Below are 27,706 nucleotides of genomic sequence, written 5' to 3'. Positions count from 1 at the left end.
TTTTTGTCTATTCTAACACTGATGGAAATTTGGATTGTTTCCAATTTTGGGCTATTATGAATAAAGCTACTATGACCATTTTATACACGGCTTATGATGGACACAAGCATTCATTTCTGTAGAGTACATATCTCGAAATGGAACTGCTGGGTCATCGGGCAGACACACATTTAGTTTGTCCAAAGCAGTTGTATGATTTACACTCCCAGCCGCAGCTGCAGAATTCCAGTGGCTCCCCATGCAGATCAGCCGGCGGTACTGTCCACTCTGCTGATGTTGGCCATTTTGGAGGGGTGTAGCAATTCACTACTGTGCTTGTAAGCTGGGCTTCCTTTACAACTAATAATGTGGAGAATATTTTCATATGCTCATTGGTCAGATGGATATCTTTTTTTGTGAACTATTTGTTTTCGTCTTATTGATTTCACCCAGAACCATTTACTAAAAAGACCAGCCTTTCTCCAAAAAATGTAGCAGTATCTTTATCGTAAATTAGGGGACCATATATGGTAACCATCAATTCTTGATTATTTTTATGGCTATTTCCTTCCTCAGGCCAGGTCTGACTACCTAGTGTATAAAATAAAAATAAGTTTGACTAGAATAAGACAAATCTGCTGCAAAATTATTCAGAAATTGGGGCTGGCCCCATGGCCTAGTGGTTAAGTTTGGCACACGATGCTTCAGTGGCTTGGGTTCAGCTCCCGGCACAGACCTACACCACTAGTTGGCAGCCATGCTGTGGCAGCAACCCACATACCAAATGAGGAAGACTGGCACAGACGCTAGCTCAGGGTGATCTTCCTCAGAAGAAAACAAAAAAGAAAGAAAGAAAAAAAGTAATCAGAAATTAATTCGGATGATCTGTTGTTTGGTATTATGCATAGCACTGATACTTCCTGGTACCAGTCTCTGCCAATCCATCAAAATTTCACAAATAAAATTCCATGACGTCTACTTCTACTCAAAGTAAGTTATGTGTGTTTAACAACACGGCGCACACACACGCTTTTCAACCATTAGCCTTTGATTTAAGTCAGTAGACAGCAACATGTTTTAAACTTCTTATTTTGAAATCATTTGATTTACAAGAAAGTTGCAAAAATAGAGAGTTAAAGAATACGCTTCACTCTGCTTCCCCTAATAGCAACAATTTGCTTAACCACAGTACAGTGATCAAAACGACGAAATTAACATTTGTACAATACTCTTAATTAAACTACTGGCTTTATTTGAATTTCAACTGTTTCCTCCTAATGTCCTTTTCCTGTTTCAGAATTGAATCCAGGATTTCATACTGCATTTAGTTGTTTCCTTATTCTTTCCTGGTACAGTTAATTTTTTTAAAAACATAAAAAAACGCATATATTTATTTATAAATTACAAATACGCATTACTAATATTTTTGTATTATATAAAAAAATATATATAAATAGAAATGTTAAAGGGCTAGATTTAAAAACAAAGTGAAATTCTTTTATTTTTTTTCGGGGGTGAGGAAGATTGGCCCTGAGCTAACATCTGTTGCCAATCTTCCTCTTTTTGCTTGAGGAAGACTGGCCCTGAGCTAACATCTGTGCCAATCTTCCTTTATTTTATATGTGGGATGCCGCAACAGCACAGCTTGATGAGCGGTGTGTAGGTCCACCCCCATGATCTGAACCCATGAACTCCGAGCCACCAAAGCGGAGTGCACAAACTTAACCACCATGCCACCAAGCTGGACCCAAAGTGAAATTTTTACATTTTCTTTATCCCACTGGATTCTCCTAGATGCACATTTTAATGTAAATAATGGGAAGTTGGCTTTCTTCTACCAGGTCATTTCAGTAAAATATCACATGGAGAAGTGAGACACATTCCTGCTGTGTCCTTCTTAACAGAATCTTCAGATGGCTACCATCATTCCAAAAAGATATCAACTTATATTCCATATAATCCCATAGTTTTCCAGCATATTCTATAATTTTCAAGAACAATTTAAAGCAGTTGATTATATCAATTTGGAGACTATTTCATTCTATCCACAAGTGAGTTAAATACAGACAGGCTTGTCAGACATGATGACTTTTGACCTACAAACTTCTTAAAGAAAGGAGATCAAAATGTATAAAAAGAAAATGTAAAAGGAAATGTAAAAGGAAAGAAGTTTAAAAAAATGATTCACTCAAGTGAATATCCACTCCTCTGTACCTTTTTAACCATGTGACTTAAACGATCGATAGTTGTAAAAGTAATTACAACTATTCATTCACTCCTTTCAAAAAATGAAATAGGAGAGAAATCTCAAATGCACTGGAATTAATATCCAGGACATTACAAAACGATTACTATTTTAATGTCTTAAGTACCAGCAAGTCTTTGAAGTCAGCTAAATTAAGCCTATACCGTCAGATAGTCATTACCCGGCTTAATCTCTGGCAATTAGAACAAGGCATGCAGTGTGACTATTTGATTCAGATAGAACCATAGCTGTATCATTTAAAACTTCTTTTTCTAACCTCAAGGACCTTAGAAAAGGAATCCTGCTACTGGAAACAATGAAACATAATTTATTTTTAAATGTCAATCAAACATTATATTTATAAGCTTATATAGTCTTTTAACTCAGGGGTAGGAAGGCAGAGAAATGTTAATTTAATATTAATGAAACTCATCATCCTTTCTGGAAGAATTCCTAAGATTAACACGGTTATTCAGATAGAGAGAATGAGCAACGTTACAGCAGAAGTCATGTCGCAGTCTGACAAGGTCCCGGACCCCAGGACAACGCAGCGCCCTGACTTCTCAGTACACAGCAGGAAGCACCGGCGGTGGAAGATGATGGATAGAAAGCGTCTCCTGGTTTTCCATCCACTCCACTACCAGTTGCTCTCAGGCTCCTCCTTCTGACGGCTACTGTTAGGGCTCCTTCAGGGCTCAATCCTGGGCCCCCTTCCCATTTCTCTTCACTATTTCCCTACCATGAACACCACTTTCAGGCCGATGTCCTCGTATTACCTCAGCCCAGATGTCTGGTCACAGATTCACATCTCCAGCCAGCTTTTTCATCTCTCCACTTTAAAACAGCTCATGTTTAAAGTGTAACATATCGAAACAAAAATAGCTAGTAAACAGTGAAATATTTTGAGCACTTATTAGGGCCAGACCCCATTCTAAGCATTTTTCATGTGCGAATGTACTTCATCACCGCAACAATTGCATGAGGTGGACACTAAGGTCCCCTCCTATCCTTCAGAGGAGGAAAGGAAGGCGCACAGCGGTAGTGACCGGCCCAGTGTTAACACATTCACAGTTAATACATGGCAGGGTCAGGATTCAACTGAGGTCTCTGGCTTCAGGGCCCATACTCCTAAAAACTACGCTAAGCTACTTAAGTCAAAGTCAAGTTTTCTCCCTGAGGCGTGTTCCCAGCTCCTGACCCCAGGAAAGACGCAGGTCATTTACTCAAGCTGGAAAGGAGTCATCTTTGACTCCCCTTTTCCTCACCACCCATACCAGCAAGTTCTGTCAATCCTATCTCCAAAACCCACTCTCTCCCCATCCCCAGTGTAGCCTGGATTGCAGAGAAATGTTCCCAAAACCAGTTTCCCACTCTCTGTGCTCACACACCCAGTCCCCTAAATACAAGCTCCACTCAGCAACCAAAAGGATCTTCTTAAAACAGATCAGTTCATGACCACTGAACTACCTCAAACCACGGAATAGCTTTTCCTCACCCTGAGAACAAAATCCGCCGCCTCGCCACGTCTCGAGAAGGGTCCCGCTCTACCTCTAAAACTGCATCTGGGGCCGGCCTCCTGGCGCAGTGGTTAAGTTTGCACCTTCAGCTTCGGCGGGCTGGGGTTCACCAGTTCGGATCCTGGGTGCAGACCTACACACTGCTTGTCAAGCGCACACGTCCGCATCCCTGTGCACAATTCCATTTATCTGGAAAAAGGCCCCAAATCCACCAGATAACCAGCAACATAGTTTCTGGAATGGAGAATGATCACCTCCTGGAAGGAAGGTAAACACTGAAACGACTGTGTCACGCACACTGTGTGAAGACACAACGAGATAGGCATTATCCTTCTAACCTTCCTCCCTGCCGTTTGCTGCCTCTCCTCCCAAACAGGCCCAAAAGGCCCAGAGTAAGAAGATTATGACAAAGCAATAACTTTAAAAATGGGTAAGTTAACATAAGATGAAAAAAAGAAAAAAGAGATCTTACGTAGACTCTTGCACTTAGAACAGAGGCAGAATATGGACAGCACATAAATATTTGTTGATCTAATTTGTAACAATGGAAAAACAGTTAAGCACCAGTTCAAACAGGCCAGGAATCAATATTAGTAATTCAACAGGAAGAACTGGCAGCCAGGTTCCCTGCATCCAAAAATACCAAAATATCTACAACTGCTATCTGATGTACTTACTGGCATCATCCATGAATTCAAAGTCACCTCCTAGTTCAGAACTTGAAAAGTGATACTGATCTGGATCTGCCAGGGCGCTCAGCAGAATCAACAGTACCACGGCATTGATGACCTGCAAGAAGAAAGAAAAAAATCAAGCAACCCCAAGATATAGTCCTTATAACAGAAATTATACTGACCACGTGGAGTTCAGCTTCAACAGCTGCTTAACCAACACTAAAGGCCACCTACTGAGGGAGCAGGCAAACATTCCCAAGGCAGACACACGCCAGCCCCTTCAGATGCAGCCAAGGGCACACGGGTTGGGGCACAGGCAACAGCTGGATTCCACCTCACTGCCCCCCTGGGCCGGGCACCCTAGAGCAATAAACAAGCGTCACAAACATAGGTGGCAGCCCTGACGCCACTGGCTAGAAAAGGACAAAAACTCTCCCATTAGCCACGCACACTCTAATGAGCAACCGCGAGACTTTTCAGGTGATCAAACAATTTCCACAGGCTCAGACAATCAGAGCTTTGAGACCATCTAAGAAAGAGTCAGAGAAGGAATGCAAAGCTACTTAGTGGCAGAGCCAAGACGGTGACTCCTGCAGTAATACATGGGAGCCCCTTTCTGTCCCAGGCCCACACTTCTGTGTTCTGGATACTGCTGAAGACACATCCCTCAGGTCCTTCACACTCAGCTGTCTAAGTGGAATTCATCTTCCTTAACATCGCCCACCTCTGCTCCTCTTTCTCTGTCTCTATCTTAAAAAACAGCACCACCGTTAATAATTAAAAGTGGAAACCATTCAGCACCGTGCTAAGTGCTTTACGTGGATTCTCTCTCTCATGCCCTGCAATAACCTATTGAAGGAGATATTAAATTATCCCTATTTTATAGATGAGAAAACTGAGGCTCAGGGGTTGCAAATATTGCCCCAAATCAGGTAGCTAACAAAAGGGAGGAAAGGGGTTTAAATCCAGGAATTTCAATTCCCAAAGCCAATCTCTTAGTCTCCTGCTCATACTTGAAGCCTGACCCCGTCTGGGCTCACCGCCTTCCTCACCCAACAGCCAGCCTCCTGCACAATTCTGACCATTCTCCTCCCGCACTTCTGCTCCCTTTACTCCTCCTGAGTGCCCTTGCTGCATCCTTTGCACATGTACCAGCCATGGCAGGGCTGCAGGGGCAGCTGTCCTACATTTCAGGGGAGGCATAAGCTGAGACTGGGTTATTTCTCCTTTTCTCTAAGTTTAAAAACTTATGATAGAGTTTCTACTCTTGTCAAAATGGAGAGAAAAGATGAATGACTTTCACACACAGAGAAAATTCTTTTACTAACAATGTTAACTAAAGTCATCCTTACTATAAAAACCATATTTGGAAATACCTATTTATAGAAGAGGTTCAAACGGAGAGTCGGTTATTTGTTTACAAAACATCCACTCCAGAATCCATTTCAAATGGCAATCCCAAGTGATTGTTTTAGGATTGTTGTAGGATTTGGAATAATTATTTTTCTTCCTCTTTTTTCCAAACTGTCTAATATGGTGTGATTGCTTTTTGAAAAAAACCTATACTAATGAGAACAGCAATTTCGCAAAGTATGCATGTATATCACTAATTGAAATAGAAACTACCAGCATGTGGTTAAAATTTTTTCAGGCTACAAAAGTGTATACAGTGGAAAGCGAATCTCCCTCCTACTCCCACCCACCAGTCACCCTCCCCACAGCGGTTATGAGAACTACCGTTTCTTGCTTCCCTCCAAAGATCCAAGAAACCTCACGGCACATTTTAAGAGAACGTGATCAGCAAAACTCTAGTTGAACACAACTTTTCTGAACATATCTAAGAGTTACAGGAAGGTGCGAATTAGTCCCACGACTGGCACCCGACGTTCGGCAAAGATGTTCTTTGATAAACTGTCAAGTTTTCTTGGCATTTCATTCCCTCTACACCCTTATCTTTGGAAAAGGCAGTCGGTCCAAAGATTATGGACTGAAATAAAATCAGATGAAATAACCTAAGAGTGTGTTTTTAAAAAGAACAGCACCATACAAGGATAACGTATTCATTTTTGTTATTGTAACGGGGTAGGTTTTAAGGTTGAAAAAGGAAAAGCATAAATTTGGGATTCATGGGTGAAGTTTTCATGAAGGGGTGGAGCAGGGAGGGTAAGAGAAGATGGAAAGCTGAGGAGGCAGTGCAGGGAGTCTGCTTAAGCAATCACAGCTGCAGGGCTAGGCGCAGAGTTTGGATTTTATTCCAAGTGTAACAAGAAGCCAGTGGCGAATATTAAGGAAGAGAAGAGTGTGATCTCATTGGGCTTCAAATGAGTAAATTATGTTAAACACCTAGAAGGGTGACTGTCCCATAAGAGCCACTCAAATTAGTTCCCCCACCTCCTCAAACCTCAATAAGAACCACATATAAGCTCTTGGCTGGCATCAGAGTCACCTGGTTTCCAGACTTTCTAAGTGTTCTGTAGCTGCTTTCTGTTCTTTCTGTTCCAGTGGGCCTGTCGACTCTTAATCAGCTTGTTATCCTCCCCTTCCCTGGTTTATTACCATAATACACTTACTAAATGCCTACAACAGATCAGGTACTTTGCTGAGTGCTTAGGAAGAACTCTCCAGGACTCAGAATATGCGATTAAATAAGGCATGTACCAGGCCGGCCCAGTGACACAGCGGTTAAGTGTGCACATTCCGCTTTGACGGCCCGGGGTTCGCTGGTTGGGATCCGGGTGCGGACACGGCACCGCTGGTCAAGCCGTGCTGTGGTAGGCGTCCCATGTATAAAGTAGAGGAAGATGGGCACGGATGTTAGCTCAGGGCCTGTCTTCCTCAGCAAAAAGAGGAGGATTGGCAGCAGATGTTAGCTCAGGGCTAATCTTCCTCAAAAAATGACTAAATAAATAAGTCATGTACCCAAATAACACAAGGCATAAAGCAATATGCATGACAAGAGTTCTAAAAAAGAATAATGGAAGTTCAGAGAAAGATACTATTGAAGGCTGAGACTGGGGTCACGCAGGGGAGCAGTAGAGATGGTAGCATTTGGACAGGGACTGGAAAGATGAGAAGGTTCTGGAACCTGAGAGGCGTGGAAAAGAACTATTTCAAGTAGGAGTTAGGTCACTGGGATGGGGCCTATGCCGAACACAGCAAGTGGTTCAGTGTGGTTGGAACCCAGTACAGAAAAGAAAGCGTTAGGGGCTAAAATGAGAAATGCAGGCGGGGCCAGATGTGTAGAGTCCTCAAGCCAGGATAGGAATTTGGGAATTTGAACAGTTAACAAAGATGCCGTAAAGGTTGTTGAAGTGAGATAGGAAATGATCAGAGCTAGATCATTAGGAAGACCAAGCTGGAAGAGTGTGGAGGCTCAAACAGAGGCAGGAAGTCAGTCTGGGGATGACCACAATAGTCTGGCTGAGAAACTAAGGGTTTTATCCACTTCATCTCTAATTCTCATGACAACCCTGGAGACCGTCATCTTACGCACTCGTTTGAGAGGTTAAGTGACTTTATCTTAGGTCTTACGTGTGGAAGAGCTATGGTTGGAACCTCAAGGACTTTCCATGTGAAGGCAGAATTATTAGAGACTTAGTAAGTAAAGATAAAGGGGAGCAAACAAGACTCGGATATGTCGAGCCTGGGTGACAAAATACAGCTCGTCATTATCAGAAATAAGGATTGTTTGAAGGACTATGACAAGGTTGATTTCAGATACATTGCGCTGGTAAGTGCTTGCAGGATGTCCAAATAATCAAGTTTTTAGCTTGCCCTGCCTTTTTTTTTTTTTTAGAAAACTCCTGTGGTCTGATATGAGCTACATTTTTTTTTTTTCCTTTTTCTCCCAAAGACCCCTGGTACATAGTTGTGTATTCTTAGTTGTGGGTCCCTCTAGTTTATATGTGGGATGCCACCTCAGCATGGCTTGACAAGCAGTGCCATGTCCATGCCCAGGATCCAAACTGGCGAAACCCTGGGCCTCCCCAGCAGAGCGTGTCAGCTTAACCACTCGGTCATGGGGCCGGCCCCTGCCCTGCTTCTTTTATTGAACCGTTGGTATTCAGGCCAGCCCTCCATTTTCCTGTTTGCCTACTCAAGTTCTGACAGCCGGACACCTAGTCTCGTGTCTAGTCTCACCTAGTCTCACCCTGCTCTCTGCTGCTCAGCCTCTGAGCCCACTGCCTCGTTCCTGACAGAGCTCTGGCTCCTGGCTCCATGTGTTCTTCTCACTCCACAGTGGGTCTTGGTTCCCATACGCGGCTGTGCCCTTGCTGCGCCAGCAACTATCATCCTCTCTCCTGTCCCTCTAGCCTTGTGGCCCTTCTCTCTGTGCTCACAAGCCATAGACCACAGACCTGGGGCCAGGTTCCCATCCAGGCACTTGTTCGAGAGACAGTCCAGAGAAAGGAGATAGAGATAAAACAAAGATGTGATGATAAAGTCATTACACGTCACAAATGACTCACTACCGTGCTCTTTTAATCACAGAGTGACATTTTCATAATCGAAGGTCTGTGTGCCGACACATATTTAGTGTATTATTACACAAAACCTCAATCGTTGGATGGGAAGTTGGCACACCATGGATGAGGTGGATATAATAAGGTGACAGCGTCCACGAGGACCTTGGTAGGGGCAAGAGTAGCCAAGGTAGTAACTAAACACGATCAGATAGAAAAGGTCAAATATAAGAAAAAGCCCCAAGAACACTGGGGTACTTCCCGAAAGGCAGAACATGGAAATCACCCAATCATCAATTATGAGCAAGAATGAAATGTCGCCACAAATGAGAACCAAGAAAACAAGGAGACTTGCCAGGCGCAGACTATGTAACGACCACAACTAATCTAAATGTAAAAGAAAGAGAGGGCACATTTATGTTCTCCTTTGCTTACTGTTCACTTACACTGGGCTCGCTTGGTCTGTTTTGCTAGGTCGTGTACAAACTGTTCCTGTTCTATTCACAAAGTGTTCCCGTGGTGTCACATTTTTTTCTTGTTCTTGACAATGATTACTTCCATATGTAAGTAAATTCAACTTCTGTCCAATTGCTTAAGTGGTGTTAGGCCCTTGTATGTTCTCCAGGGATCCAATGTGCTCTTCCCCCTTAAATCATGTGTCAGATCCTAAACGGACAGTGAGACCTGCAGCTTGAATCCAAACAACTGAAAATGTAAAATGCAATTATCAGCTCACTTTCTAAAAGGCTCAATAAAAGAAACTTAAGAACACTCAAACCCACTGAAATAACAATTATATAACAATCAGAAATTTGCACAGACAGTTGTGTCCAAAAATGATCACTGCAGACATCTATAATAATGAAAACCTGAAATAAAAGTCAGAGAATGACTAAATAATATTACAACCAAATAAAAGAACACTACGAAGGCGTTAAAAAGCATATTAAGGGGACTGCTCCAGTGGCACAGTGGTTAAGTTCATGTGCTCCACTTTGGCAGCCTAGGGTTCACGGGTTCAGATCCCAGGTGAGGACATACACACTGCTCACCAAACCATGCTGGGGCAGTGTCGTACACACAAAATAGAGGGAGATGGGCACAGATATTAGCTGGGGGACAATCTTCCTCAAGCAAAAAAGAGGAAGATTGGCAACAGATGTTAGCTCAGGGCCAATCTTCCTCACCAAAAAAAAAAGGAAGAAAAAAGGCATATTAAAAAAATTAACAAGAAAATGTTCATAGTATAATGTTAAATGAAAACCACAGTACAAAAATTTTATCATTCCAATTTTATCTATGTTGATAATATGCTCACATGTATAAATCACAGACTAAAATCACTAAAACATACAATATTATAAACCATGTGGCAGGTTTGCCAATGCCTTATATCTTTAATTATTATTATACATTTTATATTTTCCAGAGCGTCTAACTGTGAGCATAGTTGCATTTAGAGTCAGGAAAAATTATTTAAAGCTTCAAAAACATTTTAATATAAAATACGTTACAGAATGTGATTATTAAACCTGACTCTCTAAAGATAAACAATTAATAGTAAGAAGATGAACAATAACAAGCAAATCTGGCTAGGCATTCAAGTCAACACTTGGAAATAGGTGTATCAGAGGAAAAATGTCAGAGTAAAATAAAATAATAGTTAAGGAATCTGCCACTTTCAGCAATGGTGAACTAGGGAATACAAACCAATCTTCTCCCTGAGGACAACCAGAAAATCTGGACAAAATATAAACCATGTCTGCGAGAAGCCATCAGAGAGTTAACAAGGCAGTGAAGAACTACTGGGTCAAGATCCAGGAGAAGGCAGAAATACCCCTAAAGGCATTTGTTGATTCCAGAAAAGAGGGATGAGAACAAAGAGCTTGAGCAGCACCCTTGACAGCCTTGCTGGGCCAGGGAGTCAAGAGCTGGAGTACAGGACCTGCTGTGTGGGGCTGAGGGCAGAAATCCCCCCGGCTTTCCTGTAAGACCCTGCAGGCGCTTCACTACTGGAGGAAGGTGAACCAGAAGTAGACATGCCTGTACAAGGACACAGTCTCACTTTGCATCATCTGAATCCTGAAACTGGATTAACGGGATCCCCAGTTGTTAGGCCCCTGTAACAAGTTATTAAAATCCTGAGTGGAGGGGCCAGCCCAGTGGCACAGTGGTTAAGTTTGCACGCTCTGCTTCAGTGGCCCAGGGTTCGCCGGTTCAGATCCCAGGCATGGACCTATACACCGCTTACCAAACCATGCCATGGCAGGTGTCCCACATATAAAATAGAGGAAGATGGGCACAGATACTAGCTCAGGGCCAGTCTTCCCCACCAAAAGAGGAGGATTGGTGGCAGATGTTAGCACAGGGCTAATCTTCCTCAAAAAAAAAAAAAATCCTGAGTGGGGAAAGACATCATTCTATGCCTTGAATTATTTCTTCAATTTTTCAAAAACAATGTCCAGAATATAAGAAACAGGAGGAGACAGGATGCTAAGAACAAGAACCAGCAGCAACAACAGAAAACAGAAACAGACCATAGATACTCAAGATACTGAAGTTAATGAGCACACCCTTTAAAGTGACTATGTTTACAACATGCAAGAAGACAAGAAAAAACAGAACAAGAATTTTGGCACAGAACTAGAATCACCAAAAAAGGGATATGACAGATTTAAAAAAGAATAAAGAGAAACTCTAGAATGAAAAAACATGTAGCCAAATCAAGAACTCAATGGGTGGGTTTAATCCATTAGACGGAGCTGCAAGACATTAATGAGTTCAATAAGACAAAAGAAAATACTCAGACAGCTGGCTTTAATAAAAACAAAAGAAGAGGGGCCAGCCAGATGGCACAGTGGCTAAATTCACACGCCCCACTTCAGCAGCCCAGGGTCCACCAGCTCAGATCCCAAGCATAGACCTACACGCCGCAGATTGGCAACAGTCGTTAGCTCAGGTGCCAATCTTTAAAAAAACAAAAATTCTTCAAGAATGAAAATGAAACAGACACTTTCAGAAAAAAGTGAGGGAATTCGTCATCAGCAGCTCAGCAGGAAAGAAAGCATTAAAGGGTGTTCTTTGGGCAAAAGAAAAATGATACCAGATGGCAGGCTGAAGATGTACAAAGAAATGAAGAACAAAAATGATAATTATGTTGCAATTATAAATATTGATAACATACAATAACAATAATAAATACTTATGAGTACAAAATAGAACCAAAATACACAGCAATAACATATAAATCAAGAGAGGATAATTGGAATTGAACTGACGTTAGGTCCTTGCGTTGTCCAGGAAGAGAATGAAGACCAATTACTGTGGGATCTTAAAAAGTCAAGGCCATATGCTGTAACCCCTAGGGTAACCTTTTAGAGAACGGTCAGATTGGGTGATAGATACACAGGCGTTTGTTTAGCAATAACCAAGGGGTTTATATTCTGTGTACTTTCTGTATGTGTGCAATATTCACAGTGAAAATGGTTAAAAATAAATATAAATTGTAATCTGATATACTGTTTTCAGACGGTTGGCTAATTTTTATACTCCAATATTTGAAAATTTTTTTTCTAAAAGCTATTAATGGCAGATATGCCTTTCTCTTGGGTCCAATTTCAATGGGCAAATCAAAATGAAATGTATGTTTAAACTTTACTTGAAATTTCTTTAAATGAAACTTTGGAATTCTGATCCAAATGTGTTTTTTAATTCAAATAAGCCCCTGTCTACATGGTCCTGATCTGATATTGACATAAATCTCCAATACTTGCTATTTCAATTCAAACAACTGTGGTAAGTATATTCTGGAGAAAAAACCAGATTTACCATAAAATCCTATTTGCCTAAGAAATTGACTAAATTAGTTCACCTACTGTGTGCCCAACATTCTGCTTGAAAACTGGGTTATACCAAGACAAATAAGACACATCCCGCCCCCAAGGATTAGCAGGCCAGGGGGTAAACAGGCAGCAGCAGCCAAGTAAAATGTAGAAGAAATGCTGTAAGAGTCATTGATTTATTCATTCAATCATTCAAAAAATCGCCTATGAGCCAACAAATACATGCCAAGCACTATGCTAACATCACATATTTATGACAGGAACTCCTCAAGAAGGCCTGCCGTCTAGTAAGGAAGACAGTCAAATAAACTGGATGTTCCATTCAAAGTGAAAAGGAATTCTGCTGGATTAATGGCTGGGGGACAGGCGGCAGCTGAAAGACTTCACAGGAAGACGTCTTTATTAACGCCAGAAAGTAGCAGACTTTTGGAAATCTTGAGAGACAAAGATCATAGCACAAAGAATTTTAGGGCATCAGACTAAGTGGCTAAGAATTAACTGTTAGAGAAAATACAAGGAAACAAAAACATAAAAATAAGCATCTCTTGGGAGCCCTCTGAGTTAGATTATAATTACAATCGATGTTCTAAATTGCAGAAGGTATAAATCAAAGGACAGTCTCTAGGTTACATACTGCAAAGGGAAAAGTTTAAGCTGTAAAATGGAAGTTGTATCTTTTATTAGAGCCCCATTTCACATGCAAATTTTTAAAATGTAGAGATTCTTTTCCCCCAAATTCAACGAGGTCCTCCTGATTTACCTTGTAGCCCAGCCTGTCCTCCTCATGGGTGAGGAATGAAATCAACAAACCACCACCACTGCTTACTCCATTTGGAGTTATTGAGGGGCTGCCTCCCCTGCGAAGGGACCACCACTACGCCATTCTACACATGAGGACTCAGACCGCAGAGGAAACCCGCACCAGGCCACAGCACTTTCAACTGAGACTCTATCATTGGTCCTTGGATTACAAATGCCACACATGCTCTTTCCAGTCACCCAGGTTCCACCCAAGATGCCACCACACCCAGTTCACAAGCCCTGGTGACTCTGTTACCCAATCCCCTGGCAGCAGGCTCAGAATTCTTTTCAAGGGAGTGTTCCAGACAGCCACTCTCAATGCAACAGAGGTTGGCAAGCAAAATGAAACCGATCTGCCACTGCAACAGGAGCACTCTCAATTTCTCTGAAAGGACGTGGTTGGGTTCTGAGACACTTTCGGGCTGAGACACAACTGTATGCTCTCAGAAGATGGGGCCCTCACGACTAATGAGAAAGATGTCTGAACAATGGACAGAAGGTGGGGGAGCAGAAAGAGAAAAGCTGTCCAGAGAGCCTCTGGGATACTTGAAAGTGGGGGTGCGGATGGGGAGAACGTGCATGCTTCATTCCTTTTATGTCTTAAAGAACATTCTGGATATCTGAATATGAAGAGATAGGCCTAGCCCAGAGCCTGGTTTAGGACAGCCTATGGAGACCTAAACTCTGTGCATAAAGAAAGCATCAAGTGCTAGAAAGTTAGAAGGCTGGCATCTGGAAGAGAAAAGAGAAAGTGCAAAATGCTCAAGTGATGTTTAGCTCAGCAAACATGGTGGTCCTTGTGTTCTAATATCCTCTACTCATGAGGTCTGATAGTCCCTATTTGTGACCATCCTATTCCAACAACTTGGATTATCATGAGAGATGCTTTGAAAGACTGCTTGAAGCGATTACATTACTTATTCCTTGTTTAGTTTTAATATATAAAAAAATACTTTATTCCTGTAGCTGTCCACGAAAGACAGAAGTAAACTCATAAAACAGAAGAGAAAACTCTTCAAAGTGAAGACAGTCACAGACTTAACCACTAGAATATAAATGTTGCATACCATTCAAGAACAGGGTTGTTATATTGTACTTTAGAGTTAAAATCGTCTAACAAAAGAGCAATACAGGGGCCGGCCCGGTGGCGCAGCAGTTAAGTTCACATGTTCCGCTTCAGTGGCCTGGGGTTCACCAGTTCGGATCCCGGATGTGGACATGGCGCCGCTTGGCAAGCCATGGTGTGGTAGGCGTCCCACACATAAAGCAGAGGAAGGTGCGCACGGATGTTAGCTCAGGGCCAGTCTTCCTCAGCAAAAAAGAGGAGGCTTGGCAGCAGATGTTAGCTCAGGGCTAATCTTCCTCAAAATAAATAAATAAATAAATAAATAAATAAAATAGCAATACATTCAATACACCCAAAAACAAAACAAATTTCAAAATTAAAGACAAAAAAGCATACACATCTAGAACTGAAACAGTTTGTAATTCTAGAACAAAAAGCTGCTGAAGTACACCTTGATAGCTAAGTTTTCTATAAGTCTTGTCAAATTAGAATCAAATGTAATGATATATTATAATCTAACCATCTTTTTAGACAAAGAAATTTTTGTAATCATAATGCTGAATTGCTGAATAATACTTTCTCCTTTCCATACATAAAGTATATTCCATAAATATTCATTACTATGAATCTAGGCAAGGGAACATTCTTGAAGGTGATGTCAATATCTGATATTGCTACTTTTAGTTAAAAGAAAACAGTATCAGATACTTCAAAAGTAGACAGCCTCTGAAGATCATTGTTCTTAGCAATTCTCAAAGTAAACTAATGAAAAGATTATCTAGTAAATTATGAATTACCTGTTACTAATGTAAATACATATCTTTAAGATTCTATTCTCGTTTACAAACTTACTTTAGAATAAAGATTATCTGAGAAACTCCCATTTAATTTTAAACTGTTGGCAGAAAAAAAACAGGCAAAGAAATATTCTCAGGTAAAAATGACAAAAGAATCAAAGAAGGCACCGATTGTAATTTCTAACTAAATTTTTAAAAGATTTTTCACAAAAGTGCTATAGCATTTCTCTGTTATTAAAGTTTATTCTTTATAACTTCTTTGGCTCTTCTCACCAAGCCTTCAGTTAGTAGTTCTGCTCAGTATCTTTTGAAGGAATAAAAACTACAAGTCAAAGTTTTAACTACATAATGCAAAACTGTAAGACAGTTTAGCATCAGAAATGTATGAGTTCACTAAACCATCGCTACCAAAAGCGTGGTCTGCAGACCCACAGCTTCAGCATCACCCAGAGCGTATTCCTGATGTAAAAGCACAAGACTCATCCCAGACCCAATGAATCAGAAACCAATGTCAGTAAGACCGACAACTGACTCCTCAGCCGCCAAGAAGTCAAAAGACAATGGAAGGAGAGCTTCAGTGTACTAAGAGACAAGAACTGTCAACCAGGGCTGTATAGCCAGCAAATATATCTTTCAAGAATGAGGGCCAAATAAAGATATTTTCAAAGAACAGCTGTCAGTCTACCACCAACAGATCCTCTCTAAAGGAAATTTTAAAATATGTACTTCAGACAGAAAGATAGTGCAAAAGAAAATGACAGATCATGTACTTTCCATATTTTGAGTGTTAAAATATACTTTCTTTTTTTTTGAGGAAGATTGGCCCTGAGCTGCCATCCATGCCCATCTTCCTCCACTTTATATGTGGGATGCCTACCACAGCATGGCTTGACAAGCAGTGCATAGGTGTGCACCAGGATCAGAACTGGTGAACCCCAGGCTGCCGAAGTGGAAAGTGTGAACTTAACTGCTGTACCACCAGGTAGGCCTCTAAAATACACTTTTTTAAAATAAAAAGTACAGTGATTGCAAAAAGAAAAAGAGAGAATAATGGACAAAGAGAGATATAAATATGTGGGTAATTCTAAACAAACATTGATTGTACAGATCAACATCTTGGGGAGCTTTAAAAAAAGATACCAAGGGCCGGCCCAGTGGTGTAGCAGTTAAGTTCGCACATTCTGCTTTGGTGGCCCAGGGTTCGCCAGTTCGGATCCTGGGTGCAGACCTACGCACCACTGCCAAGCCATGCTGTGACAGGCGTCCCATATATAAAGTAGAGGAAGATGGACACAGATGTTAGCTCAGGGCCAGTCTTCCTCAGTGAAAAAAAAAAAGGAAGATTGGTGGCAGATGTTAGCTCAGGGCTAAACTTCCTCAAAAGAAACAAAAAAAGCAATTAAATCAAGTCTAAAAAAAAAAAAATACCAAAATACAAGAAATGACTGGTGCTAAAGAACTTGTATTGTTCAAAAGAAAGGCAAAGATATTGTTAACTCTAGATTTTGATAAGTTAAGCATACATGTTAAAATTTATTGAGTGAAGCACTAAAATAATAGAAATAGGGCATAACTTCCAAAATAGCAGATAAGAAAAAAATGGATGAGAAAAAACTCAGTCAATATGAAAGATGGCAACAAGAGAGAAATACAGAAACAAAGATGAAGTGTCCTAATCCACTAGTAATCACTGTTAATATAAGTGGACTAATTTCTCCAGTTAAAGACAGACTGTCAGGCTCTCCAACACTGCCACCTCTATCCCCACACTCCCCTCCATGCCTTACTATAGTGCCACACATTCTCTTTTGTAGTATTTATCACAATTATGTTCCAATATGTATTTGTGGGATTACCAATTAATATATATTAGTTACTGAGTAATATTTATATCTTCTACTAGCCATGGATTCCATGTTGGCAAGGACTGTATCTATTCTGAATCACCATTGTATCACCAGCACCTAGCACAGTTCCTAACACACAGGAAGTTCTCAAAATCTTCTAAAGGAGGAATGAAGGAAGGAGGGAAGAAGGAAAGTGGATAAGCATCAACATTCCTTCTAGGCTTAAACTTTTACAATTCTTTCCTTTGGAGATGGGAAGTCCTTATCCATAAGCAGCTATAGTGATCTGATCCATAAGCTAGCTGCATTTTGTGTCTTACATGGATGACTATCTGCGTTTTCATACAGAAATTGCTGTTCACGTGCTCTTCATTTTATCTTTTTAAAAATTCTTAAATAGTCCATTAAAAACGCCATTAATGGAGCACACCTTGGGAAAAACACATTTACATGTGGACACCACTTAGTTTTATCCACAGTCATAACTATTTTTCTGACTTATTTCAATGCTTTTTGTGATATTTTTATAAATATTTGTTTAGAATTATTTATTTTTAGAATTAGTAACTCCAATTTAGAAAGGAAGACTGAAGTACTGCGAACTAATACTGTTTTGTAGACCGGAATTAAAGCCCCCTGTAGTTGGTACAGGTTGCCCACTGGGCAACAGGATCTTAGAAATAAGGCCACGGGGCTGGCCCGGTGGCACAGCGGTTAAGTTCACATGTTCCGCTTCTCGGCGGCCCGGGGTTCACAGGTTCGGATCCCAGGTGCGGACATGGCACCGCTTGGCACACCATGCTGTGGTAGGTGTCCCACATATAAAAAAGTAGAGGAAAATGGGCACGGATGTTAGCTCAGGGCCAGGTTTCCTCAGCAAAAAAGAGAAGGACTGGCAGTAGTTAGCTCAGGGCTAATCTTCCTCAAAAAAAAAAAAAGAAAGAAAGAAGGCCGCCCTTAGATGGCACATCAGACTAGTAGACAGCCCCAAATCTGCTCCCTTCTTTCACAGTCACTGGCCCATCTGATACACAGATGCCTGGGTAAAGGCGACACCTCCCAGTCTCCCTTGCAGCTAGGTCATATATCTCATTTTTGGTACTGGGATATAAGTGAAAATGATGTGTGCAATTTCCATTTCACATCCTTAAAAAGTAAAGTTGCTTGTCCTCCAGGTGCCCTTTCTCCCTTCCAGCAGACCAGAAGACAAACATGGTGCTGGCGAGCTGTCTCCAACCACACAGCCGAGGAAGCAGCCTCCTTAGAACCAGAGCAGGAATCGATGCATCACTGTGACACAGCCGCCCCACCAGCCCGGGGCTCTGGACGGCCTCACAGAACAATGTCTGCCAAGCCTCCCTGGACTGTTCATACAAGAGAAATAAAGTTCTATCTTACATAAGTACTGCATTTTTGCCTCTCTCTGTCACAGCAGCTTTATCTATACCATAACAAGTACAGAGGTTAAAGTAAATATTAACACGAAACAGAAAAGAACAGATATCAGAGGACAAAGGGAAAAGACTCCTAGCCCAGCAATGCTGATCAAGGGTGGGGTGATCAAAACTGAGCCCTCAACAGACCACTATCCGAGAAACAGACCCCCCTCTTTACTCATAGTTGGAAGAAGCCACACTGTCCCCTGGAGACTTGATCTTTTTAGTCTGGAATGTTATCTCCCATGAAGCTGGCCTCACCAGGCTGTCCTCATGAAAAGCGACTGAGTCCTCAAATTATTCAACACTCATAATTTAGTGTCCTCTAAAGGAAAGGGATACACAGGCCTAAGGATAGGAGTGTTCATCTCAACGACTGTATTTGCCCACTGAATATTAATGAATTGGCATTCTGGTTTTACGTGTCAGTCTACTATGAGTTCAGCTGGTGTGAATCAGCCACTCAGGTGTAGAGCACTGACAAGATCCAACATCTGGTCCAGGAAGGTTGAGGGCTCATTAAGGAAGGGCCAGACTCTGATGCATCCCGTCTGGCCTTGCCTAGGTGACCTCCTCAGTGCTCCTTTTTCCAACCTGTAACTCCCCCATTTTTGCAATCCTCAAGCCCTCTACTGTTAGTCGACACAGATGTCAGTACCTACTATGCACCAAGAGTTACGGCTTCACCATCTCTGTACCAGGAAACAGCTAGCTACGTAATTTTTAGCAGAAAGGAAAGAAAGAAGCTCAAGCTTATTTTTACTAATAATTTGAAATTGTATTTCCTCAAGCATTTTTTGGCCCCCACATATTTCCCTGACTGCAAAATAATTTTCCCTTGGAAGCTGTACCTGCAAAGAGGCAACTCTAAACCCTTAAAAGTTTGCTAAGAGCATTGAAGAAGTGAGGTCTTTGCTTTCTTTTTATTTCGCTCCAAGTAAAATGGGTTACCCAGTTTATAGCTCTTCAAGAACTCTCATCACGGTTCCAGAAGCTCTTCTAAGAGCTAAGGGAGCTGGGAGGAAGAAGAGAAAGCAGTGAATTGTGCTGCTGGGGCTCACACGCTATTTCCCCTAGCATCCCTTATTGACCAATAAGATATCGGCCCCAAAGAGGATGGGATGGGAAGGGAGAATTGTGGTCTCTTCCTTCATGGCAAAGATTCAAAGTAAGTTGACAAAACAAATATACTACACATTTAGTTAGACATAATACACTTCGTGGTACAAAACCCACATTAACCAGTTTAATACTTGATGCTCTGTTAGTAAAGTTATATATATTTAAAGTGGATCCTAGAGAGACTGATACTAATAAAACAGCTTTGATAGCGATCTTTAATTTATTTCTCAGCCAGCTTGTCTTTAAAATGTTCTGATGGGCCCGCCCCATGCCCTAGTGGTTGAGTTCAGCATGCTCCACTTTGGCAGCCGAGGTTCACAGGTTCAGATCCCGGGCAGGGACCTACATCACTCATCAAGCTGTGCTGTGGCAGTGACCCACATATAAAGTGGAGGAAGACAGAACAGATATTAGCTCAGGGCTAATGTTCCTCAAGCAAAAAAAAAAGAGGAAGATTGGCAATGGATGTTAGCTCAGGGTGAATCTTCCCCAAGGGAAAAAAAAATGTTCTGATGAACATGTATCATAACATGCAATAAAAGCTAAAAAAGATATTAAATACCACTGAAATCTTCACTGGCCAACATTTTATGGAACTTCCCTTGATCCTTTATACTGGGGTGAATATGGTACCAGGAGAGAGATCCTGTACTTTGAAAAGAGGGCTCACTGGAGATTTTTCAAAATTCTAGTTTCTCTCACTAACAAAATCTATTCAATTCCTGAATTCAGTCAGAGAAAGTCTGGATGGCAAGAGAGACTTGTATCACTCGTTCACTGATAAAAATTGCCAAGTGTATGATTCGCACCCTTAGCACACAAGAGACTCAGGCTGGAAGGAACTGTACCTGCTCCATCTCCCATCCGAAGGACTAGAACAGACCCTCTCTGGTTTTCCAGCCACCGAAAGGGCCTGCCACTTTAATCTTCTTTAAAACCTGCTTTCATCCTATCACCTCTGTCCAACGCCTGTCCACTGCCTACAGAAGAAAATCACACTCTTTAGCTTAGCATTTCAGTCTTTTACAACCTAACACAGCAGGGAAAACTCTAGGTGATAAAGAACACATAAGTACAGTAAATTAGCCCATATTTTGCCTGGACTTACGGGCCAAGTTATAGAATCTGACAGCTGGAAAGAAATTATTAATCTTAAATAAGCATATCAGCACCTATCACGCCTGATTCCAGGGTTGCTTTGAGGTCCAAACAAGAGCAAATGCGAAAGCCCACTGAAAACTATCAATCACTCTACAAATACAAGACACTGGTTTTACCATCCAGCATTACTATCCAGACAAAAATCACTAGTTATCACACCAGAATTTCTCAGGATATAAAAAGAACCCATCAGGCTTGGGTACACAAACAAGCTGTGACTTTCAAAGTGAACTAGCTGATTATTTGAAAGGCGACGTCATAAAGCCAATGGGACTAGCTACTCTGAGCTCTTTCATCCTTTATAATCTGATATATGGCCAGTGACCCTATGAATAGTGTCTGTCACAAAGAGGCATTCAGTATGTACTTGCTGAATGATTAAGTTCCTAAAATACACCTGGATGATGATAAAAAGGATGATATGCACAAGGGGGACCCAACCCAGGTGTCAATGACAGGTGCTTCCAGGTACAAGCACCCCTTTTTAACACCCTAAGAAAATTGTGCAGCAAAACAATGAAAGAAATTACAAAGGACAAAGTATGCTTGAGCGTGTGGAGAGAAATTCAGGTCCTGATGTTAAAACATACTCCACAGAAATGAGGGCTTTCCCCTAAGGAGTGCAGCAGGTATTTTTTATTGTCCTCCAAACATTCTTTCCTCCTCTTTCCAATAACAGTCTCAGATTCCCTGGGAAATTACTCATCCCTCTGCTCTCAACCTGGTGTTTTGAGTAAAGTTAACCCCACCACAGGTCACATCCCTCCTAATCTATAGTTCGAGGGCTAGAAAATATCCCAGACCTAAACTGATCAGTATATTCAGTCATATAACCCTGACTTCTGTCTGGTTCTGGGGGATAACCTAAGTTTGTCAAATCAGAATGAATTTCAGGATTTCGGGTTTAAGTACTGGTTGGCAAATACAGCAGCCATTTGTACCCAAAAGGAAGATAACCTGAAAGGGGAGGAGATAGGAGAGAGGGTAAAGAGATGTGGCAGAAACCAGTGTGTTAATTGTTTAAGCCACTTTAAGTTGGCTTGAAAAACACAGGTCATGAAATACACAGACCTCCCTGGGACAGTGAGCCAGTTTTTAGGAGCAGGATAACAAGTTCATATTCCTGTTTCAGAAAAATACCTCTGGGAACTGCATCTATAATAGACTGGAAAAAAAATGGATTATTGATGGCAAGGCTAGAAGCAGAGACCAGCTAGGAGAGTATTATAATAGCCAAGTGAGCGCTAGCGAGAGCCTAAATGAGGGAAATGGAGGATAGAAGAAGGAGGCAGAGCAAAAATCAACAGGTTGTGGAGATGGCATAAAGGAAGAGATTAAGGTGGCAAGAGGAATAGACGCATCTAGCTGGGAAGTCTAGATAGATAGTGGAAGACAGACTAGAGTATGGGCAAATTTGGGGAGCAAGTTAATGGATTCAGGTTTAGAATAATAAGTTTTGTTGAAGAAAGAGAGGAAATCCCAGAAGACTGCAAAGTAATCATTCTGCTTCAAGTATTTCTTTTATATCATGATCCCTCTGGAAACCAGGACAAGTCAGTCTTCATTCTCTATGAAGATGGATAAGCATTTTACTTGTCTTTCTAAAAACATTTATAGTTATTAAGGATCATGTAATAATTCAACTTTTTTAGGTTAAGAGACTAAGCTGCCTTTTTAAATGAACAAATAGAAAACTCTAACATCATAACACCAACATAACTCAGATCATAACACAAAAATTGACATGAGATGGATCACAGATCTAAATATCAAAGCTAAAGCCATAAAGCTTCAGAAGAAAATATAAGAATATCTTTACAAATCTGGGGTGGGAAAAGATTTCTTAGAACACAGAAAGTACTAACTGTAAAAGAAAAAAATGACAAATTGAACTTAATCAAAATTAAAAACCTCTGTTCCTCAAAATATATCATTAAGAAAATGAGCAGACAAGTCACACACTGGGAGAAAATAGTCACAAAATGTATATTTAACAAAGGACTGGTGTCCAAAATATATAAAGAGGTCTTACAAATCAATAAGAAAAAAAGACAAAACCCAAAGTAAAAATGGGCAATAAACAGCACTTAACAAAGGAAGATATATGATTGGCCAATAAGCAAAGATAAACCATTCCACATCATTAGTCACAAGGCAAATGCAAACAAAAGCCACCAGGAGCCACCACTACACACACAACAGAATAGCTAAAATGAAAACAATTAAACACCAAATTTGACAAGTATGTGGAGCAACGAACTTTATACATTGCTGGTTGGAGTGTAAAAGGACAGGACAGCTTTGGAAAACTGGTTGGCAGTTTCTCATAAAGTTAAACATACATCTACCAAATGACCAGCAATTCCACTCCTAGGTATTCACTCAATAGAAATAAAAACATACATTCACAAAGAGTCTTGCACAAGAATGTTTAGAGCAGCATTAGCCATAAAAACCCCAAACTGGAAAGAATACAAATGTCCATCATGCAGCAAATGGATAAACAAATTGTGGTATATTCAATGAAAAGGAACAAGCTATCGATAGAGGCCAGCAACATGAATGAATCTAAAAGACTGTATGCTAAGCGAAAGAAACCCAACACAAAAGCATAGTTACAATTCCATTTATACGAACAGGCAAAAACTCATCCATGGGGTAGGGGTGTGTGGGGCGAGGATTAACTTGGAAAAGGCACAAGGGAGTGTTCTGGGTTTTGGAAATGTTTTCTAGGGGTGAGGGTTGCATAGGGGTATGCACTTGTCAATTCCATGAACTGTGAATTTCACCATATGTAAATGATGCCTCAGTAAAAGAAAGGAAAAAAATAAAACAAAGACAAACAAAAAATGGTCTCTAATATAAATATCTAAAATAAACATGCTTTGTTACTGGACGGAAGGAAATCTTTATTAATCCAAGGCAAAAACAAAACACACAGACAACTTTTAATAGGTAAAACAGCGGAAACAGGATAGACTAAAACATCAGACCACAAACCAACCATGGGAGCTTATGTAAAACACCTAAGCTCTCTTGGCCTCGGTTTTCTCATCTACAAAATGGGAACAAAAAAACTTACCTTACCAGGAATATGTAAAAATTAAGCTTATGCAAAGCATCTAGTATAGTATCTGGCACACAGGACCTCAGCAAAAAGGTAGTGGCAGAAAACAATTAGTTTAGAATTTCATCGTAAACGTTTGGAACCTTGTCATTAATGTTTAGAAACTTACCATAAAAGCTTGAAGCCCACCAATCAAAACCTGTTCCACCAGCATTTCCACGTGCCAGCCTGTTCTCCCTAACCTCTTAAATTCCACCCCAAATCCTGAATTGAAGAGACAGATCTGAGGGCACATACCCCATCTCCCTGCAGATCAACCTCGCAGAATAAAGCTGATTTCTCCACTTCCCCCCAAAAAGAAAGAAAACTCATAAAAAAGATCCACTTGACCTACCTGGCATAATAAGCAATTATTTGTTATTTAAGGAAGAGCTCTTCTAGTGGACTCTTATCTGAATATCTACCCATCACCTCACCCTTTTTTCCTGAAAACTCTCCCCTAATAAGTGACCCTGCTCCATCCAGATGGCTGGGGGAAGGAGGGGGGCAGGGACAGGAAGGAGAGAGAGGTTGCCTCGTTCTTCAGTGACCTGCTCCCTCATCTTAAAAATGTCCATGTAAATCAAAGTTTTGGATAACCAAATTATATTTAAAGGTACGAGAGGAAACTGTTAAAAAAAAAAAAGTCAAAATTGTTTTATGAAATGCAAAAGACTTTTTATAAAGATTACCAGTACTTAAGCCAGGTTTCCCATTTATTAGGTTCACCTAAAGTGGCATTCTTCCATCTGCTAGAAAGCTTTCTAATTATCTTGCAAAAGGCCATATATTTCCAAATGCTAACACATGCACACCAATAACTACTTTCCACAAAGAGCATGCTGGAACAATAGACAAAGCGTGCAGAGTACTCTCCTTTTCTCATACCAATACTGTCTGGTTGGATTGCAGCCAACAACAGGGCTCAAGTAGATTTATCTTTCCTGTAGATCATGTAATACATTTGCCTAATGCAGTGCCCTAGATTTTACAAATTACATTCACTGATGTACTTGCAAGTCTGCAGAGTCGAACATTATCAAGGAGGACACAAGACATTTGTATAAAATGGTCTGTCTTGATAATCAATAAAAGCACTAACTATTTTGAGGCCACCTACTACCCTTTTGCCGTAATTTAAAATTTCTGTGAAGGATTTCTGAGCTTTTAGCAAAGTCAAGACTGAGCCAATACGCTGCTGTTCCATCTGCATTCACACTGCACAATAACAGCCCACACACACCAAAAAACTGTTTGAAAGCTTTTAAGGCCAAAGATTTCTATTGTGCGGGCTGTGATAGGCACTGACTAAAGGAAACTTGCAACTATAAAAAGCACCGAAACCACCACATGCCCTGCGGGAAATGTTTTGCTTAAAATGGCACAAGGAATCAGTTCACAATGAGAAATAATGCCCATATTATATCCAAATATTGAATATGAACCGACAAAAAAATTCTTATGATTAACAAGATTTATTCTCACTAAAAAGTTTTATATGCCATCTTACTACCATTTTTAAGACACTTCCAAGTGGTGCAGTGGTAGTCACTGCAAAGTGGTTCGGGTCTAACTCTATCATGATGTCACAAAACCCAAAACGCAGTGGAATCAGACTCGGTGTTGATGCAGTCTAGGAGTGCCAACAATCAACCTGGAGCAGGCACGGACACGGGGCAAGACTCCATCAAGTTTCCTCACTACCCCCATACAAATATCTTAAAAGCGCCAACCTAAAAACAGAAAATCCCATTTGCCTGCGGCATCAGTTAAGTAAGGTACCAGGATTCCCTGTCAATGGGCAGGAAAGTAAGTGGGTGTAAAATGGCTTCCCCGAGCGGACTGAAACGCGGTAAATCACAAGCAAATCCCTTCCAGGAGTAACGGCATGACAGCACACGCGTGGGGAGAACCCCTCGCGGAGTGTAAGAACCCCCAATCATTACAACTCGGATCCAACGTGCGCAGGAGTGAATGGACAGCAAATCCGAGGGCAGATGCGGGCAGGGAGAATGGGCACGCCGGGTCTGCAACCCTGACCACGGGGGGCAGCAAAATGTGCCCCGTCAGCCCACGACGCTGTCGGCAACCGTCAGTACACGAAGCCCAACGGGGGTGAAAAAGAAAGAAAGAACAAGAAGCACGTGCTCCGCAGATAAGCTGAGACCTCTTCGGCCACCAAGCGCACTTTCGTCGGAAACCGCGGGGCTCCGCCGCGGCCCCGTGCGGGAGGGCTTTCGGCGGCCCTCCGCTCTGCGCGCCCCAGGCCCACCCCGCACTCCCGAAATGCCCCAACTCTGGGCCCTGACCGACCCTCGCCACAGGTTGGCCCAGCAGGGGGGGATCGCGGCCAGGCTCCCCCAGAGAATTAAGTTTCTAATAATATAGCTTTAGGCGGATTAGCGCCAGCGCCACTCAACCCAGAGGCCAAACTAGGACCCAACTCGGTGTGAAGAGCAGGGGCGCGGGCGCCTCCTCCCCGGCAGGTGCGCCCGTGGTCTGCCGCGCTCACCAGGTACCAGACGCCGAGCAGGATGGTGCCGGTGCGGACATGGCAGCAGAGGCAGCAGCTGTTGGAGTAGAACCGCGTCCAGGGCGCGACCATCTTCATCGCTCGGGCCGCGGGCGCAGTGGCGCGAGCGCGCGCCCAAGTTTGCAGGAGCGTCGGCCGCGTCGCTCGGGGCCCGCCGCGCGGCTGCCGTCGGCTCCTCGGCCGCTCCGCTCCCGGCTCGCTAGCTGCCCGCCCGCCGGCCGGCCCTCGCTCCGCGCCCGCCCCGAGAGCTCCGAGCGGCTGCCGGGACCGGACCCTGCGCTCCGAAGGCGGCGGGAGAAGGAGGAGGAGCGGGAGGAGCGGGAGGAGCGGGAGGGGCGGGGCGGCCCGCGGGCCACGTGACCCGCGCCCCGGCCCGTGATGTCACCGCAGGCTCCAGCCAGCTGTGGGCGCCGCCAGCCCAGGGTAAATAAATAAATCATCTTGCACCGTCGCTCAGTCCCACAGTCGGCCCGCACTGGAGTTCCGGGCCTTCCCTCTCTCGTTTGGTCTTTTGTGTAACTCTATCAAGGGTTTGAGATTCCTTTACAGTCTCGTTGGTTGTGGATTTCTTCCCGACCAGTTCTATCTTGCAGATAATCTGTAGGTGCAATGTATCACTGTTGTTACCTTGCAAACTGGAGGAGGGAAAACTGCGGGTGTGCTTCCGGTCAACTGCAGTACTTTGAACCACTGCTGAAGCCACCAAGAGCAATTTGTCTCAGCTTCCCAGCTCAATTATTGTGGTAGTAAACTTTTCCCAGAAAATAGGATGTGTCAAGGACATCCTCGCTGTGCTTCGGGTAGCATTTTTAATCATGACTGCAGCTCTCAGGAAACAATCATCAAGCTAATTACTGCCACAAGGTCCCTGCAAGACACAACATAGAGCATTAAGAGATAATGAAAGATAGGACTCCAGTTTAGGGTCATTTCTTCCCATCTGATGTTTTGTCTCGAAGCGCCCTTGTCCTAGGTTAACCTCTAATCACTGTTTAAGTCAAGCATCTCAGACAAGTTAGATTATTAGCACCGTCAAAGTTGGAGCAAGAGAAAAATTGGTTGAATTTAAATTTCTTAAAGACAGGATAGATAGGAAGGAAGAGGAATGTTAAGGCTG

The 27,706-nt window shown here is 42.1% G+C and overlaps 1 protein-coding gene across 1 annotated transcript in view; it reads right to left on the bottom strand.

Moving 5' to 3' along the window:
* Positions 1-26,941, bottom strand: part of LAPTM4B (lysosomal protein transmembrane 4 beta) — a 67,662-nt gene extending 40,721 nt beyond the window's left edge. Inside the window, exons 1-2 of the mRNA XM_023648334.2 lie at positions 26,569-26,941; positions 4,419-4,530 (exon numbers count right to left, since the gene is read on the bottom strand). Coding sequence (XP_023504102.2) covers positions 4,419-4,530; positions 26,569-26,667 — 211 coding nt within the window. The 5' untranslated portion in view covers positions 26,668-26,941. The remainder of the gene's footprint in view (positions 1-4,418; positions 4,531-26,568) is intronic.
* Positions 26,942-27,706: the final 765 nt, after the last annotated feature.

The sequence above is a fragment of the Equus caballus genome, chromosome 9 (assembly GCF_041296265.1).
Source record: "Equus caballus isolate H_3958 breed thoroughbred chromosome 9, TB-T2T, whole genome shotgun sequence".
NCBI lineage: Eukaryota > Metazoa > Chordata > Mammalia > Perissodactyla > Equidae > Equus > Equus caballus.
This window is presented reverse-complemented; position numbering and strand designations above follow the sequence as displayed.